Source organism: Lepeophtheirus salmonis, chromosome 5 (assembly GCF_016086655.4).
Source record: "Lepeophtheirus salmonis chromosome 5, UVic_Lsal_1.4, whole genome shotgun sequence".
In the NCBI taxonomy this organism is placed as follows: domain Eukaryota; kingdom Metazoa; phylum Arthropoda; class Copepoda; order Siphonostomatoida; family Caligidae; genus Lepeophtheirus; species Lepeophtheirus salmonis.
Genome location: NC_052135.2, coordinates 63,913,377 through 63,932,243, shown reverse-complemented (window position 1 = coordinate 63,932,243; position 18,867 = coordinate 63,913,377). Strand labels below are relative to the sequence as shown.

General features: G+C 31.1%; 1 protein-coding gene across 1 annotated transcript; it reads left to right on the top strand.

Annotated features, from left to right (window-relative positions):
- Positions 1-4,758: 4,758 nt before the first annotated feature.
- LOC121118146 (inositol monophosphatase 3) lies at positions 4,759-6,315 on the top strand. The gene is made up of 2 exons (XM_040712688.1): positions 4,759-5,067; positions 5,132-6,315. The coding sequence occupies exons 1-2, from the start codon at positions 4,855-4,857 to the stop codon at positions 5,954-5,956; spliced, it is 1,038 nt and encodes a 345-aa protein (XP_040568622.1). The 5' UTR covers positions 4,759-4,854; the 3' UTR covers positions 5,957-6,315.
- The last annotated feature ends 12,552 nt before the right edge of the window (positions 6,316-18,867 follow it).

Here is an 18,867-nt window from a genome sequence, read left to right as displayed (position 1 = left end):
TCATCCCCGGGGGATCAAAAATTTAAAAAAAGTTACTGGACAAAGTCCAGGGCCAATATGGCTTCTACAAAAAAGAGAGGATCGTTATTTTGAGGGGTCCCTGGATCTGCGTTCTAGTTTAAGAACTGTCTGTTTCCTCCTCTCTGGTGAATGTATTATTATTATATCTATAACAAATATTGACAAATATAGATAAGGCCATCATCAGCACCTTTGTGTTCCGATTATGTGAACAGTAATCATACCTACAAAATAGCATTACTAAAGATTATTACAACACTCCAAAAGCTTAATCCCAACAAAATAAATATGAATGTAAATCTATATGAAGAATATTCAATAACGCCTCTGTTCTCAATTTGAAGTATTGGTGAAAACTACATATTGAATTGATATGACTTAGGACTCTCCATTCTAATCAAGAAGTCGGAGTGATAAAGATTCAAAAGTCACAGATAATGAATCCCTCCATATCAATATTATCAACATTTCCCCCCCTTGATATCCTTAAAAACATATATATTGTAAAATACTTTTTACAGTTTTTGATCAATTGTTCCTTGGTTTTCACACCTTTTTTTTTTTTTGAGTGTTGATTCCGTCTTCCTTTTTCACATTTCTTCGTCATATTTCGCTTCATATCTATTTCGTCTGGAGAATAAAAGATTAGTTATAGTTAAACGAAACATTTACAAAAATGGTCTCGTTTCGTAATCGTATTGCAAAGAACATTCGTTGACGAATACTTTTCGTTAAGTCCTGACTGACAAAATTACATTGCATTTTTGTAAGCCAAAATAAACAGTCAAATTTAGAAAATAGCAACACTTTCATTTGAACGTTAATATTGCCTGAAGTGAACCTTGAACTAAAAAATATGTTCATTGATTTTATATCCACTTAGTTTTTAATTCAATTTATGGCTTTAATTTTAGTCTATCAAAATAAAGATTTTTATTTGTTTTTCTAACTGAAGTTTAATGTCAGATTGTTAACTTCCCATTTAACCCAATGGTGAGATTAGAGGGTCCAGTTCGCAGATATATTACTATAACTTATACCACATTGGGTTATAATGGATAGCCAAAAGGTAGACAAATTAGGGCAGGAATAGTCTAATAATTAGTCATTATTTTTGTATATATATATTTGTGGTTTTAATGAACTTCTAAGTGTTAAAAAGTTGCTCTGCTGTGGAGTCATTTATTTAATTAACACATTTTTTATAAGAAAAAGTTGATTTTATGCTAATTTGACTGTATTTTCTATCAGAAATTAGCCCAGCGATACTTTAAAGTCCTATTTAAAAATGGTTAAATTAAAAAATTTAATTCTATAACGCCTTACAAATCCTATTTGATACATGAGATTTGGAATCTTTGATTGGAGCAGTTTGACAATTTTTTGGCTCAAACAAATATTTATATAATCAATGGATCATAAATAGAAAAACGTATGTTCTCATCGAAAAAGTGCAAGACCCACGTGGTTTGGAAAAATTACAAATCTAATTTTAGGGGTGTTATAGGGAGAAAATCATTTATTAAAAAACAAAACAAAAACATTAGTTAGAACAGTAACTCAGTTAATTTAAGTTAAATTTCTCAATTTCTGACCAAAAACACAAAAATCTTCGATTTTGGACGATTTTCGAAAAAACAAAACTTTTTTTTTCTTAGAAATTTACATCATTCTAATTTCAAAGAATTAAAAAAATCTGATTACGCATTAACCCGTGTCGATGATGAAAACCTGTTGTATTTTTTAACTGGCCCGTTTTTTTTGGAATTGGTTATCTGAAGAATTATTTTTTTTTCCTTTGCAGTTTTCATTATTATTTAATTCCTGAATAGTGAACATCCTTTACTAAATAGATTTAATTATATCCAAAACATGATTGAACACTCGTGTGCGCTCATAAAAGGCGGAGTGTAACCCTGAGGATTTGTTGCAGAGTAATAATTGTTAGTCCTTGTTGGACTCAGAGTAGAATTGGGGATCAACATCGGAATAATTCTAGCAAATGTGTTTGTTCATATTCTCTGCTCCTATTTTCCTTGTCACAGCTGATTGTAGCTGATCTAATGAAACGTCATGAGCTTTATTCTTTCTCTCCTCCAAAACATTCTTCAAATTGTCGGGATTGCAATGTTGATTTTCTTTTTTTTTTTTTTTTAAATACCCATTCTAAACTAGATTTTCATCATAAGTATAATTATCTACAAATTTATTAGTATATATACCATTATTAAATGAATAAATATCCTTTTTTGATTAATAATAATGAGAAGTTTAATGTATTTTCATCTCATACTTGGTAAACAGCACATTTCAATTTACCCCAAACTGATTTATAAATATTATAAATTTTTGTAACTTTTAGCAGATGAATAATTCGACATAATGCAAGTTTAGGTCTAAACTCTAGGCCTGACCGTTTTTTGTTAGTATATTTTTTTGGGGTAAGGGGTTTTTTCTTACAATAAAATATGTTATTAATCTTATTTGTTCCATATACCAAAATTTAAATTATTAAAGTTTACTTTTCTATAAAAGTCCTTATTCAACTATTTGTACAAAAAAAAAATCAAAAAAATCGGATATTTAATAAATTTATAGACAATTCTCTAGACAGACATGTCCTGGGAAAAATAGACAGTTGGTCACTCTAACATACACATTTTTGATAAACCTGCTAATTATAAGATTATTTATTGACTGAAAAATTATTTAAGACCCAGAAGAGTAGGTATTTCTAAGGTTAATAGAAATACATTGCGTATTTATTTGTTTTTGATTAAATTTGCAGAAGTGAGGCGTGAAATTTTGTATTAATAGTCCATGTATATAGAAGTGAAAATATTTTAGGAAAAGTCATATCATAAGTCAGTATATCCTCAGTATATCGTTTATAGTCTACTGTCTAAAAACTCTTTACCCTATCTGAAACAACAGTTTTCTGCCAATCGAATGAGTCATAAAATTTTTATAATTCAATTAATTTCTAGTTTAACTCCTTATTAACCTTAACTCACAAAGGGGTCCTATTCAAACGTCGTTGTATCAAACAACATTTCATACAAAAAAAAAACCAGAATTTAAAAGGTCTAAAATCCGTTGGTAGAAAGCCAATTCTTCCAAGCTATTCAATAATTGTTGATGATTGTTTACAGATTAACAAGAGCTTATTCTAATTCAACCAATCAACGTTCTGAACACAATCGAGTATAGAAGCAGAAATATAGACAGCTGACAACATAGTATGTTGTAAATATATTTCTAGCTAAGTAACGTCGTGTCAAGTTATGATTTCTAGAGAAAAACATTGCAGGTATACTAGGAAAAATCCAGGGACTGTTCACAAAATGTGAAATTTTTTGGAAAAAAAGTTATATAATTAAATTAGAAATATGCAATTTTTCGAAGAAAAATTTCTAAAATTCATGTCGATTCATAAAAAATCATATATCAATAAAAAATTTTTTTTAAATTCCAGAGCTGTTCAGAAAAAAGGGAAATTTTTTGGAAAAAAATTTGAAAAATTTAATCAAATTGAAAATATTAAACTTTCTATTAAGAATCAAAAATCCGTAATGGTTGGGTGGGTGGGGGCTAAATCCCCTCTAGCCCTCTCCCTGTGGACGCCCCAGTTCGTTCATGAAACAAGCTTTTATGTGACAAAAAAATTTATTAATATGAACTAAAAAAATGATATTTAGACACGAACTGGAGTAAAAATAATTTTTTAATGAAAATGTATCACCTAGTTTACACAGGAGACTCAATTTATCACTAATGGATATAGACAAGTTGGGCACTCGGCCCATATTGTCTGGAGTATATCTATGTTTATTTTTGTCTCTTAGAGATTAGAGGAACCTTATAAGAAATTGTGGTTGATCTTAGGGAGAGTGACAACTAACCCAAAACATTTGATGAGTTTTAGTTATAAAAATCAAGCCAACTCAATAAAATATGGAGTCTAAATGTTTTGTTTTTTTCAAATTTGAAAATTTATTCACCATTTGAATCGAGTAAAAAAATCATTGACACAAGTCGATAATTAATTATTCAACAATAATATTTAGTTTTTTAAAATTAGGATAATATTATAATATGCACAGACATCATATTAAATATATATTATTGGTTAATCATACTAATCTTCCAATAGAAACCCAATTGAAACCTCTATATTTTCATCTTTTTATGCTTAAATCTAGCACGCGCTCCTTTTTTTAAACGAATATATAAATAACACTCTAAATAAATTAATACAAACTGGAAATCCTTCAATAAAATATTTTCACACTCTTGCGTGATTTAACAAATGTTTTTATAAAAGAATACCTCGATCATCATGTATGTACATTCTGCGATATAATACGTATTCAAAGAACGATTAGTTAGAATTAATAAAAATAATTTCATAATGTGATCAAATAGTTGATAAATTAAAATTGATACCCTAATAATCATTAAAGGTCCAGCCAAAATTTTGTCATTCATTTTTTGTAGGAGTTTCTCTATATTCTATATTTTTTGTACACTCTCCATATATGAAAAAAAAGGCAACAATTGATCGCCCAATCTTTTTTTTTTCTCCTCTATATTGTATGAATAATTATTATACATTTCAAGGATAAAAATAACTTTTAAAGAGTCGGAAAGATACGTTTGAAAGGTTGCGTTAGCTATGAAGTATTGTTCCGTATAGGAAAAAAAGAAAATTTTGTTTACCACGTCATATTTTGTGTTTAAAGTATAAAATAATAAGAATTAATATATAAACGCTGAGTTATTGATTATTTTATTTCTTTACCCTATGGTTATTATTTGATTGATAGTTTGACAATGACCAAGGGAAGAAAAGGCTCACAGTCTTCCTCCATTTTTCTACCTCGCAAATCAACATTACTATGGATTATTCTCACAATTTGTCTCTTATATGGCATACATTTACTTCGCTCTACGAATTCAAGAACAGTGAATCTCAAGGAGCTCTTGTCTGTTTCCATTGAAGCAGCTCGGCGTGGAGGATACGAAGTGAAGAAAGTTAGGGAAAAGGTGTGATATTATTATTTTATTTCAAATTGAAGAGTACTTTAATAATTATACGAATACTTTTTAGGCAGACATTGGTGAAAAGTCTAAGGGAGAAACACATGAAGGTGCTAATAACCCTGTCACCGATGGGGATATGCTCTCTCACCGAGCAATGTACAATGGAATCCTCAAGGCTTTTCCTAACATACACATCGTGTCTGAGGAAAGCGATCCGAAGCCCTATGATCTGGATAAAATTCAAATGCCTCCTTTGAGGAATACAGAAGTAGAGGAGATTATATCTGACGGTTTTTATGATATTCCTATCGAGGACATTGATGTCTGGATTGATCCTCTTGATGCGACACAAGAATATACTGAGAATCTTAATCAATATGTCACAACCATGGTCTGCGTTGCTATAAAGGGAAAACCAGTTTTGGGTGTGATATATAAACCATTTGAGGATGTTCTAGTCTGGGGATGGGCTGAAGATGTAAATAAAGTAAATCATGTATTAAGGGAGGATTTCCTAAAGTCAAAGCTTGGCAATTCTTCTAAAAATAATCGTTTTATTGTCTCGCGTTCGCATGCTGGGGACGTTGATCAAACGGCGAAAAAGGTATTTGGTCAAGACACAGTTACGACTCCTGCTGGTGGAGCTGGCTATAAGGTTTTGGAAGTAATAAAAGGGCATCAGGATGCTTATATTCATGTAACTCTAATAAAAAAGTGGGATATTTGTCCAGGTAATGCTTTATTAAGGGCATTGGGAGGGAATCTAACGACCTTAAAAGGTGAAGAAGTTAATTATTCTGACAAGGATGAAAAAAATAAGGGTGGAGTTTTGGCTGCTCTTCATGATCATGATCGATACGTTCGTGCATTTCGGGAATACAAGAATCCTTAATCGAAATGGTGCACTTAACGTACTCTTGAAACAATTGGTAATGTGATATTTTTCTGCACCTATTCTTTTCTGTGCTGTTTCATATTTTTCTTAAATATTCATCTATTTAATAATTTTATTATTGAAAAAAATAATGTATTTTATATTTTGATAAATATTATTTATTAGCCACATCATATAAGCTCTTCATTAAGAGATATTTGATCTTTATAAATGTGAATATTCATTATTTGTATTATTATTTCAGTGAAACTTTTTTATGAAGGTGATAATGTTTTATATAATATTTGTAAATCTTCATTTAACTGAATCTCTGTATTTCGTCCACATTATTTAAATATAATCATTTTTTTCAAGTACAGAAGTAATATAGGTATTGCATTTATACTTTTTAGTATCGAGTACTCACACAACCCAACAGAGAACTCTAATTTAAGGTTAATAAAATATTAGTGGAAATGTGCAACGCGATGTATCTAATTTTTGTTTCTATCTCTAGTCATGGGACTAAGTCACCCACCATCTGCAAGTCACAATCTTTTTTTTTTTTTTGACAACTCTAGTCGGTTTATTGGAATCTTATTTGAACAATTTGAGGATTTTCCAGTTTATTTGTGCATGTAGTCCAGTCAAGTCCGAGTATTTAACTTAAAATCGCAAGTCCTAGTCAAATCTCAAATAAATTAGGTTTAATTCAATTAATAAAATAGTGACTTGAGTCCCTATTTTGCGTTTTTTGAAATAAATATATTTTGAAAAAAATATAGTAATTTGCGTTTTTAGAAAATTCATTTTATGTCTGCGTATTACAGTGTTATTCAATTTTTGGTAAATTAATATTCTGTTTAATTTACTTTTAATTGATATAGATAGGCAAAAGTTGAGGACAATTGGGCTATTTTTTTAAATAAAAATAAGCAATTCATTTAAACAAATAATTATTTTTCCATCACGAATGAAAACTATGATAAATTTCTGGGGCCCTTGATGTAATTGAATTGGATGAGTTCATATGATTTATTTTTAAAAACAGAGTGCTTTGCAACTTTTAGTAAGAGTTAAGAGGGTCATCTAGATGGTTCAATAGAGATAGTGCTTTATCAACTCATGCACGTCCTTTCCTTGCAGACATAAAGCTGTTTTGAACAGTTTATAGATTCCTATAGCTTATTGATAAATCCGTGATAATTTGCATGTGTCAATGTATTTCCTTTTTTTTAATTAGACGATTGCATATACAAAATAATGTCTACACTCCACATATTTACCTGTATCAAAAAGATCTTAAATCAACATAATTAACAAATTGCTCAAAAGACCAGATATAAATTTAACTCAAAAAATTACTTTTTAATAAATTATGATCAATTTGAAGGGATAAACAATGCCTAGCATTTTGGCATATCTTTTGAAAAAAATATTTACTATCTCTATTTTATAATTAAAGTTGTAAAAAATATGCTAAAACAAGTGCAGGACTTTTTAAGTTGCAACCTGAAGAGTGTCTTTTATTTTCCAAACCAAAGTTCGTGAGCATACTAACTAATCTTATTCAATTTAAGAAGCAATAGCTTTTGATTCATGAATTGATTAGAGTCAAAATAATCTCCCAAATCCATAATTATTATTTATAAAGGTAAATAAAATTATATTTGAATTTGGAATAAAATATTAATATTCTTCATAAAATAATCTGTTCAAAAATATTGTATTACCCAATTGACATTTCTAAATATAAATAATTATATAAATCCTTCCTAACCTTCTCATAGCAGCCTGCAGATAATATAATAAAACGTAATGAGAGATTAACCCTTTCAAACATTCTTCAAATTGTCATGGTTATGAGAGAGGTATTTTTTTTTTTGAAAATGAATATGGGCCCTTTCAAAGACTAATCTTTTTATCTACATATAACAAAGTCCTATTTAAAAACAAAAAAAGGTATTTTTTTAAAAAAAGAGCATTGTTTTCAAATTTTCAAGTCATTCCATGTAATTTCCGAATGGCAACCTATTTTTTACGATTCGGATACTCCATGGAGCCCCCCGTAATAATACCTTGGTTTCATCAAAAACCATATGAGTTGGATGTGTGCCTTTATCTCCGCCAAACCCCTGAGACTGACTTACCGCATCCCTGGGGTTTGATCGAACCCAGCTTAAGAACCAATGCTCTAGGAAAAGAGGCAAGAAGTCTAAAAAAAATAATAACACATTTAATTCTGATCGGCTTAAATTTATTTGTGGCTCTAAGTTCATCATTAGACTCTGTTATTATTAGGATGGATTTTTTAAATAGAAACTATAACTTTATAAACTTGCACTCTACAAAAGTTCCAGCTCTAGTTATTTTTATTTCAGTTTTTATCAAAGTTGCGTGAATTATTAAAACTCTTAATAATGGATAGAGATGTCAACTGTCAACGGCTGTTATTTAAATAAAAGAAACCGAAAATGAGCATGGTAAACTTGACGATCTGAAGAATCTTTTAGAGGAGAGCAGCTTAACTGTCATGACGTTTCATTAAATTAGCTCGTACCAGCTTTGAGATGAAGGAAATCAATACAAGTCCCGCTCTGTAACAAACAAGGGCATAAGCAAGAGTAACTCCATTGTCAATCCTCAAATATACTCTGGGTTATGTATTAAGGTGGAACGTAAAATAGATCGCTGCCAATTTATGAATAAATAGGGAGTCGTGAAGGACTATGTAGGAAAAGGGTATATTCTCGAGATATGAGCAATTCAGTACTAAAAAGTAAAAAGATTACGTACGTATATAAAAGGATAAAACTAAGTACATTTATAAAACAAGGAAATGTAAGACCGGGATAATTATCCCAGCCATCGAATGAGGGTAACAAATAAAATACATGACACTCTAAGTCTATCAAGGACTTATACTTATAACTCCTCAGTGTTACTCTCCGTCATTCAGGAGCAAGGTTGTGCCCTGTTCAGGTTCATCAGTTCTATTTGTTATTTCATTTCAACGGTTTCGGTCTGGGTTCTTTTTTATACAGGCTCAGTTTGTTAACAGGCACTTAAAAAAAGGTAAGTCGATATAAAATTCGGGCCCGGGAAATGATATTAGATACAAACAGGGCCGCAGCTACCTTATATGTAGTACCGTAAGTTCCAGCATGTGCCCCAAAAACTAAGGTTGCTTATGAAAATAGTTTTCAAAGTGGGGCCGTTAGGGGAAGCTCGGTAGTGTGTGTGCAGGAAGATGGAGAATTGGGAATTGCTTTCAGTCAACACATGTTTCGTATAAAGGGGTCTTCAACTAAAAATTTATCAGTGTAGGGGGCCTTGGCATAGTTAAGTTTGGGAAACCCTGCAAGCTTAGTAGCGGACCTGGCTCCATAATCTACCCCCCCCACTTTCCATCTTTTATTTACACCTTGTGGTGCATAAAACCATTTTTTCAAATCTATAAAAACCCTAAGCAATACGGAACTTAGATACAACTGTATCACCCTGGCGACATAAAAAACTCAGATAATTGACTTATTTATTAAAGCTAATTTATTTTTTATAATATATATTATATTTTCACAAGAATCGAGACTGATAAGTAATATATAGCGGTCTCGGTTCGACTTTGTCGATCCCAGTTCTAGCGGTTCAAGAACCAGCACCTCTTGAACCGCTAGGGGACAACCTTGTTTATGAGCACTAGTGTTGGGTCGGTCAAAAAAAAATAAATAATACTGCAGTCCTATTAGTTTGATCCTAATAAAATTTGTCAATCCTAGGACTGGACGTTATCGATCTTTTGTAGAAACTATAACCAATGAAATTATTAGTCACTACTAACTACGTCATTTAACTAGGACCGTAGAACTGAAAGATCGATGTATCAGTCCTTAGGACTGTTGAATGTTAAAAAAGATAGGACGTATAAAAAAAAAAAAAAAAAGTCTGAAAGGGATAGGGAAAAATACGGATAAGGTGATCAGTACTAGGAGTGATATAACGCTAATGAGCTTAGACACTCGTGCTTACAATACATACTTAATCGAGTATGTAGTGATGAAAATCGGATGTATTTTTCAGCTCGCCCGTTTTTTTCAGTTGGAAAACTGAATAATTATTTTTATTTTTTTAAGCTGTTGTCTTTATTACTTAATTCCTGAGGAGTGAACTTCCCTTTCTACTACATTCAATAATATTTAAAACCTGAGTGAACATTTGTGTGTGCATACAAATGTCTAATTGTCATTAATTGCAAAATCACCGAAGGAGAGTAGAGCCCAAAATTAAAAACATTTGATGAGGTTCATTGACAGTGATACTAATTGCTTGCCTTTTTCAGTTCGACTGTTTTTTGCAGTTGGCAACCCTCAGAGTGAATTTATTTCCAACGCTATTATCATTATTATTGAATTTCCTTTTCTACTAATACAAGTTATCATTAATATGTTCAAAACCGGATTGAACATTTGGGATGGCTCATAAAAGAGGGAGAGTAACCCTAGGATTTCTTACAGAGTTTTACAGAGTTATAATTGTAAGTCCTTGTTGGGCTCAGAGCATAAATAATAAATGTATCTATATTTATATTCTAGTAATTAATTATTAAATTACTACTTTTAAAAAAGGCCAGATAAAAACGTAGTTCAAAGAAACGTTTTTATAAAAATAATTGATCATAAGCAATTGCATTTAAAAAATTTATATTCCAAATTTTTATTGAATTATAATCCAATGATGTTTTTGTTTCATTTAAATTCCATTTTCTTAGGATTTTGAGTATTCCATATACAATATAAGCTCAAAACATATTTTGCAATGAATAAACTAATTTTCATATGGATAAAAAAATTGTTGGATTGTCGTTTAATATTATCTATAAATATTTGTGCAAAATTGAAGTTGTCCCTCTAAAAATGATTACTTTTTTAAAGCTAAATCATTTATTTAATATGACATGTATGTTGGAGTGACGTGCATCCATAAAATTCGTATAAAGAGGGAATTTGATTTAATAGACACTGTGAAAGGGTTCTCCACCGTGTATTCCACGAGGCGACAATGTGAATCTATCAACATTTTTGTAGTAGTGATTACTCAACAGAGACGACAGGTGATACACCATTCAATGCAGTTGTATAAATTATATCAAAATTATGCTAAAAGAAATTAACAAAATATGGAATAAATATACATTATGCTTGTGTTCGTAAGGAAGTTAATATATTATTATGATTATTATTATCAAAGGTATTATTACGGTTTAAAATGCGACAATAAAGGCATTAAAGTGACTAAACATTCATTGATTATTACTGATGTTTACTGCATAAGTAGGAATATTACGCACACACTTATTTATACGTGCAAATACTATCATACATAATATGATTTATAATTAGCTTAATATTCTATATATTATGTAGGTCACTTGATAACTGTATCTTTCAACCCTTCTTCCAAAAAGAAAATGACTAAGGCCAAAATTAACATAAAATTAGCCAATTCTTCCGAATTATAGAACTATTAGACAGTAGGTTTTACGTTACGAAAAAAGTAATCTTTATGGAATCAAGAAAATACAACTCAAAACCAATTTAAATACTATATTTAGATATATTTTTTATTCACTATGTCCTCTTCACGAGGAATTATAGCCTTTACACGCCAGCGAACAGATAGGCACCTCTTGGCAATGAATCCCGTGTCCATGGCGTACCACGCTATCATGATTGCAGCTCAGAGTGAATCTGAATTTGGATGAAAGTCCAACAGACATTCTTCTCCAAGACGCCTCAAACTGCAAAGTCCAGGGGATTGAGGCCAGGGCTGGAGGAAGGCCAAATGGAGGCAGGTCAGCCATATTGTTGTTGCATAAGTTTTGTTTATTCTTGGCTGTGTGGGAATGTAATGGACTTCTTGATATAATAGGGAGTCAGGATGGAAATGCTAGCAGTATCTGCAGCCTTCCCAGCACTGACACCTCCACGGAGTAGATTGCACACGCGTCGCCGTTTTTGTTGATCTTTACACTTGGGAAATAAGATATAAATAAAGCTTTTTATTTTTGTTGCAGCTATCGTTTGGTTGCGTAATGAAACCTCGTAATTAAAAATAACAGGGATACAATCTTAATTATATACTAGTTTTGGGTCCCCACTCTCTATTCATTTACCTCTATCTTGCCCAATAAGTAGTCACAATGTTCTGATTTTTGAAATTGCAATCCTTGTCCATTTCTATTGTTTTATTTTTTTAATCGTTTAAAATCTAAGTTATTCTTAAACCTATAAAAAAAGTGTTTTGTTTAAAACTTTTTCCTTGGATAATTCAGGCAAAAACTATAAACTTATATACTTTTTAATACGACCGTTGCTAAACATTTCAGACCCTCTATTGAGGATGTATGTATACTTTTTGTAAGACCCGATATGGCGTTATAGGCTTAATAAAAGTTGAGCATGTGCCCTCTTTTGTTCAGTCATGTCTACTTTTTTGGAAATCAAAATATGGTCACTCTATTCAATAGTACTTAAGTAATTGTTCACAACTTAACAACAGGAATTGAGAATAGTTATAAGGGTCAAGAGAATTAAGAAATCGGCGGCTAACAAAAAACACATTGAAGTTGTTGATGTTGAGGTATACATAAATGTTAAGAGTCGGTTTGAGACCGAAATATTTTCGATCCGGTTTTTTTCGCTGTGTATTTATATCAATGATTTTTTTAACAAGCTTCCATTAACTGAGTTTTTCATATTAATACGCATTGTATGATGGCTTCTTATTGCATATTAGAACTACAAACTACCAAATAATTTAAATTATTTTCTATTTTCTATGATTCTTCCAATGATTTTAGAGACAAGTTTTTTTCTTTTGTTTCACTATAACCTTGCAGTGCTCGGTCAGGATACAAAATACATAAATTTTGAATTGATATATTAGGAATATGTGCTTCAGATGGGAGAAAGTTCACTGAAGAACCTGAATTCAAGATTGAGATCTTGAAAGACGCACAGAATACTCAAGACACATGTATGGTTAGGGGGTATGATTTTCATCCAGTTTCAAGCAAAACATAGACCCTATCTACCCAAAGACCTTTTTCAAAAGATTTATTCACATATTATCTAATAAAAATAAAGTTTTTGATCATATTTTATGAGTTATTATATGAAAAATAAGGCAAAAAAATTGCGTGGAATTATTTCCTCGTTACCTCTCTCGACCGTCTGGTGTGAAACCCCGAAATCTCTTGCATGGGCCCTCATGGACTTGGGGGGATTTTCCTGGGCTGTTTTCTTTAACTCCTCTGGGATTTTTGGCCTTTTTACAAAACAATTATTCCTCTCCAACGTTTCAAACTTGTCGACGGCGTAGACACGGGTTGGATATGACCAACTGCTTGGAGTGCACGAATATAAATTCGTTGATCACGTTCTATTTTTATTTTCTCAACTTGTACGTAAGCTAGAGAGCTCAGATTTGTTTTGTTTTGTAACTAATTGTTTATGCTTAAATATATCAAAATATGATTAGTTTCAATCACTCAACTTCAATTAATTATTGAATGAGTTAGTGTTCAGATTTCAATAGACCACGCGGTATGTCTAATTTATACTGAACTCAAGAAAAGCCGTAACACTCGAATCAAAAAATAAATATTTAAGGAATCAGCTTTTTTCTCCTACCTCGAACAATTATTCATAGTTTTAATATTTGTATTAATGAAAAAATAAGGTGTAGGTTCATATATGAAAGGGTTAAAGGAAAGTTCACGAGGCTCTTTTCACCCTTGGAATGTGCATTTCCTCTTTTCGCCCAAGACAAGCTCATCGCAAGGAAAGTTCATTCCGAGGAAAAAACATATTTTTAAATATTATAGTATAATTATTATTAGAGAATATTAATAATTTGCTGTACAAGCTCAAAATGTATTTTCAAATGTAAAATAAAAGTCTAGATAATTTGAAACAATCGCCACAAGGAGTGAGAATCAATATATAGTTCTATATTGATGATGGAAAATAACAAAAACTTAAAGTTATGGAGCAAGTTTGTTGTAATCGTTCATTAAGGTTTACATACCATATAGTGATTCGTAAAGCATAAGTTTTTATTAAAAAAGGAACTTTTATATATATTGTTCGGAATTATTTTTCCAGGTATCAATGATAACTTGTGTTTTATGGTGAAAAGAGGGAAGTAAATTTCCCGGGTTGAAAAGGGTGCAGTGAACTTTCCGTACACAATTTAAAAGGACATGTTATCCGCATTAATGTATCTTGCAACCTCTACTAAAAAGAAAGACACAAGATCCAAAATCAATTGATAATTCTTCATAACTATGGCAATATTATTCAACAAATTATTGAGAACTGTACACAGCTTGATAACGAACAAGTAGGTAAGCATGTTCAAGAATGAAAAGGAATACAACATTGAGGCTTTACCACAGAATTCTTGAATGATACATCTTTCTTTTTTTTCAAAATCATTTTCTTTAGCTGCTACCATGGCCTCCAATCTGGCCCTAAAGGCGCCACAGCACTTATAGATGAAGGCCTCGGACATGGCCCCCAGTGCTTCTCGACAGAGACCTTGAGGTCAACCAAATTTCGATGAGGAGTACCACAGGCTCTCTTCTCGACAGTCTCGAGAAGAGGATGGCCAAACCGACAACGGAAAGAAAGGTATGAAATTGGTGACACAACATCCTTGAAATTTATTGGCCGTGTGGTCCAGTGCTCCGTCTAGCTGCCATAAATATTTGACATCCTTGTAATTGGCATCCATTTAAGGCTTCATAACCGTCTACAAAACCTCCACATACTTCTTTTGTCCGATTTTGAGTTCCTTACTGGGGAACCATACTTCCCGTCAAAGGCCAAGACGCCTAGTATCATGAAACCTTAAAATTGTATACTCCTATTGACTGGAAGGACTTTGGCGGTTGTCTCAGCTAAGTACCGGTCATTTTAAGCTTTCCTAGTCTGGTCAACAGTCAAAAAAACTTCTGTTCTGAGAAAACGAAAAAATGTTGACCCATTATGCTTTAACCAATTCCAAAATTTATGGCCTCTCATAAACCAATAAGCCTTTGTTGCTGATTCCATCATACATAAGAAGCCTTTCCCAAATTCTTCACATACCTCCTCAAATCCAATCCCTGATCTTGAGAGCCTTGGGATGCTGCCTCATCAACTTGGTAGGACTTTTGGTAACCGGAGTAGTCCCTACTTTAAATAATGTAACCTAAATTTTAAAATGTTAACCCTAAAGTAATACAGATTGATTTTAAGTCATTTCCACTATTTAATATCGCACGCTGTATAATAACGATGCTCTTTTTATACGTACCATACTTTCAAGCAAATGTTTAAAAATAGTTATATTAGTGTATCGAAGTAGGTAGATAAGAAAATTATTTTCAAAAAACATGGACGAATCATAATACAAATATAAGTCTATTGTACATAAAATTAACTTTTTCCTTATACACTTTTTACATAGACACTGAAGAGATCTTCTTCACATATGTAAACTATAGCTATTGGTTGAAGTGCAATGTTTATCTTTCAAAATAATGGTTATTCCTATTTTTTCTCAATTGATGAATACCAATCCCAGATTTCACTCTCAAGATGGATTTAGTTGGCTCTTTGTTGTCGTCATCCTTGGGCCTCGGCACTCTTTCATTTCCTTCCCATGCCGTTGCCTTTATTGTATCACGCAACTTCTCCATCAAAAAGATACATAAAAAAGGTCTAAAGTCAGTTGGTAGTCAGCCAATTCTTCTGAACTATGAAATATTGTTAATTGATGCTTGATAATTGTTCGTAGCTTAAAATAATAAATTATAATTTGACCAATTAACGTTTAGAACACTTGCTAAGATAAAACATAAACAGACCCATCGACAGCTGACAGCAAAATTCACTGAAAAAATATTAACTTTTTATTAAAACCAAGATCATTCAAATTTTAAAGATAATAACTACACTATGAAAAACTTTAGCTTTTAAATAGTATTAATGATTCAATATATTTTTTTAATACTAGTGAATAGGTTTTTTTTTTTGCTTAAGTTTCCATATTAAGATAATTAAAAAAAAAGGAATTCATGGGTAAAAAAACGGTTGAAAACTACTGGTTTAGTATAACTGAAACAAATGATTGAAGTCTTTATACTCATTGATAGGGATGGGATTTTTGGATAGTGCGAGGAGAAGGCGGGAGGGAGACAAATAGCATTACTGAATTACAACCTTGTTATATGATTTGGGGGGGGTAACACCACTATGATCTTTAAAAAGTGAACAAAAGAGAAGAAAGAGTTCCCCCCATTTTTCTTTTTCTAATAGTTGAATTGTACTTTTACTCTACAAAAATACCTACACTACTTATTGGTTGATTATGGGCTATTCCATAACATTTTACATTCAGTCCGACGAATATTCCTCCCAAACCATCACAAATAGGGCTTTAATTTTATAATACCAATTTTTTTTTATCATCTTGGACATTGTGGATGTCTTTGGATGTGATTCCTAAGCCAAAGTGATATTTGATGGCTTCCAAAATACAAAGTTTCTTATAGCAGAATACAACGCAATGAGACTGTGTGATTTTATTCAAGCAGCGATGGAGCTCCACTAAATCTCTTCGCCTGATTGGATTCTTTAAGACAATGCCGAATCTTAGGCATTTAAATCTTTATCCTGAGATCTTGCTTGATGATTTTGTTAATTGAATCTCGAGACATATTAATATCTTTTGGATTTTTTTAAATAGATATTGATGGATTTCAGAGAATCCTCATTTGAACCTCTTTTATCGCTTCGAGAGTCCTTTTCAGTCTCATTCTAAATTTTCTTGGTCCTGGAGTTTGGGTAACAGTCTCCTTGAATCGTTTCAAAATCTTAAAAACTTATCATTGGGAAATAAGTCCGCTAATCTAAAAATGGAAAAATTAAGTAAAAGAGGCAGAATTTAATAATAATAACATGCTAATCTCTCATCTCCCTGTATTGATCTTTTGTTAAACCTTTCTCGTATCGCTCACGGTCATGTGGGAATGAGTTGAAGCTTCTTACGAATAATTGAATTTGGAGAAATAATGCAAGTGGTGATTTTGATTCACCAATGTAGGTATATATAGTCTGGTAATCAAGACTACATTATCCGAAACCAAGATAATTTAAAAAAAATTATTAATTATAGTTACGTTGGTCTTGATTATGATAACGATAACAGCTTATTTAATTGTTTTTACATTTTAATATTAACCATTTTGTATATTTAGTTTTTTTTTGACAGATAAAAAGGTCAAACGTCTTTAGGTGTGCTCTTCTATTTTCTAATATTGTTAAAAATGTGTAAGAAAAAAATAATTTAAGGGGGAAATTTAGCATTTTGTAAAAAATAACTAATTAAAAAGAATAAATAATCTTTCAAAAGTTTTTTAAGAGTTTTCGCCTAAACTGATTTTTCCTTTTAATTTTCTTTTCAATAGTAGAAAATAAAAGGGTATACCAAAAGACTTTTGATCTTCTCATCTGTCAAAAACAAACTATACATAATGGTTGTTATTATACACATACATTGTGAACATATGTACCAACATAATACAAAAATAAATTTGAGAATCAAATGATAATTGAATTCAGAATGAGAAAATAAAGACTTTTTTTTAAATCAAAGTTGCATAATTACAAGGATAGCTTGAAAAGTTTCCAACCTCAACGTGAAGATGGCAGCACTCGTAAATAAAAGCTAGTCAAATCTATCTAGGTTCTGTTGACAGTTACTTACCAAAGCTTCGTCCATTTTGGACGTGCAGTTGTTATATAACAATCGTTTGAGAGTATGTAAATAATTAATCCTTATATTTATTAATAAAACCATCTTTTGAATTATATATTACTTGTAAACATGTAATTGTGAAATATGTACTCGTAGCAAATATCCTTTCAAACATTTACTTATACCTGTCAAGGTATATACAAAGCTACAAATCAAAGTATCAATACACATTTCTTAGTATGAGGATATTTCTTTGGCTATAACAAAACTTTTTCTCCTGAAAGATGTCGCTTTGTATGTTACCACAGAGGACTTTATTTTATCCCCTTCCCTAATGACGTATGCATTTTTTTATTTCCTTTGCAGAATTTATATTATTTTATTATAGATCATATATCACGCTAGGGAAAAGAGAAAAAAAAATATCAATGAGTATATTTTATTTTATAACCCTTACCTTAAACAAAAAAAAACAAGAAAAAGATTTAGGAGGCTTAGGATAGTTAGGGATAAATAAAAAGAAAGAGCTTATTCATCAGTTGAAATTTGAATTTCATTAGAAAGAACACGTAAATACCTTTATTGTTTAATGCAACTTCTTATCTGAAAAGAAACAGGATAAAATGGTCCAAAAATAGTTGGTAGTTAGCCAATTCTTTTCAAACCTTGGAACTATTTTTTAATAATGGTTAGGATCTTTTTACAGATAACAAAGAACTGATTAGAAGTAAAGCAGCATAAACATTGACAACTGGCAACATAATACATGAGGAATACTTTTTTAAATAGATCTTTTTTTTTATTATACATTGAATATTTCTCTATAATATAAGGTATGATATTCTTAATCACTATGCATTATAAGGGTCAAAGGAAGAGTGTCGTTTTTCATCATTTTTCGGACTAAAAATGAAAATATGTCGAGTTCAGAGCAAGATACAGACTCAGTAATAACACTTTATAACCATAAAAACACTTTTACATAAGTAGTATTAATGGTAATTTTAATTTGGGTATTGTTTTAAGGGTAGAAAATGACTCTGGACAATAATAGTCCCAAATTACTATAATCCCAGATATTTCAGAATTCAGTTGACTGAGAGAAAAACTGAGATCAGTTTTAA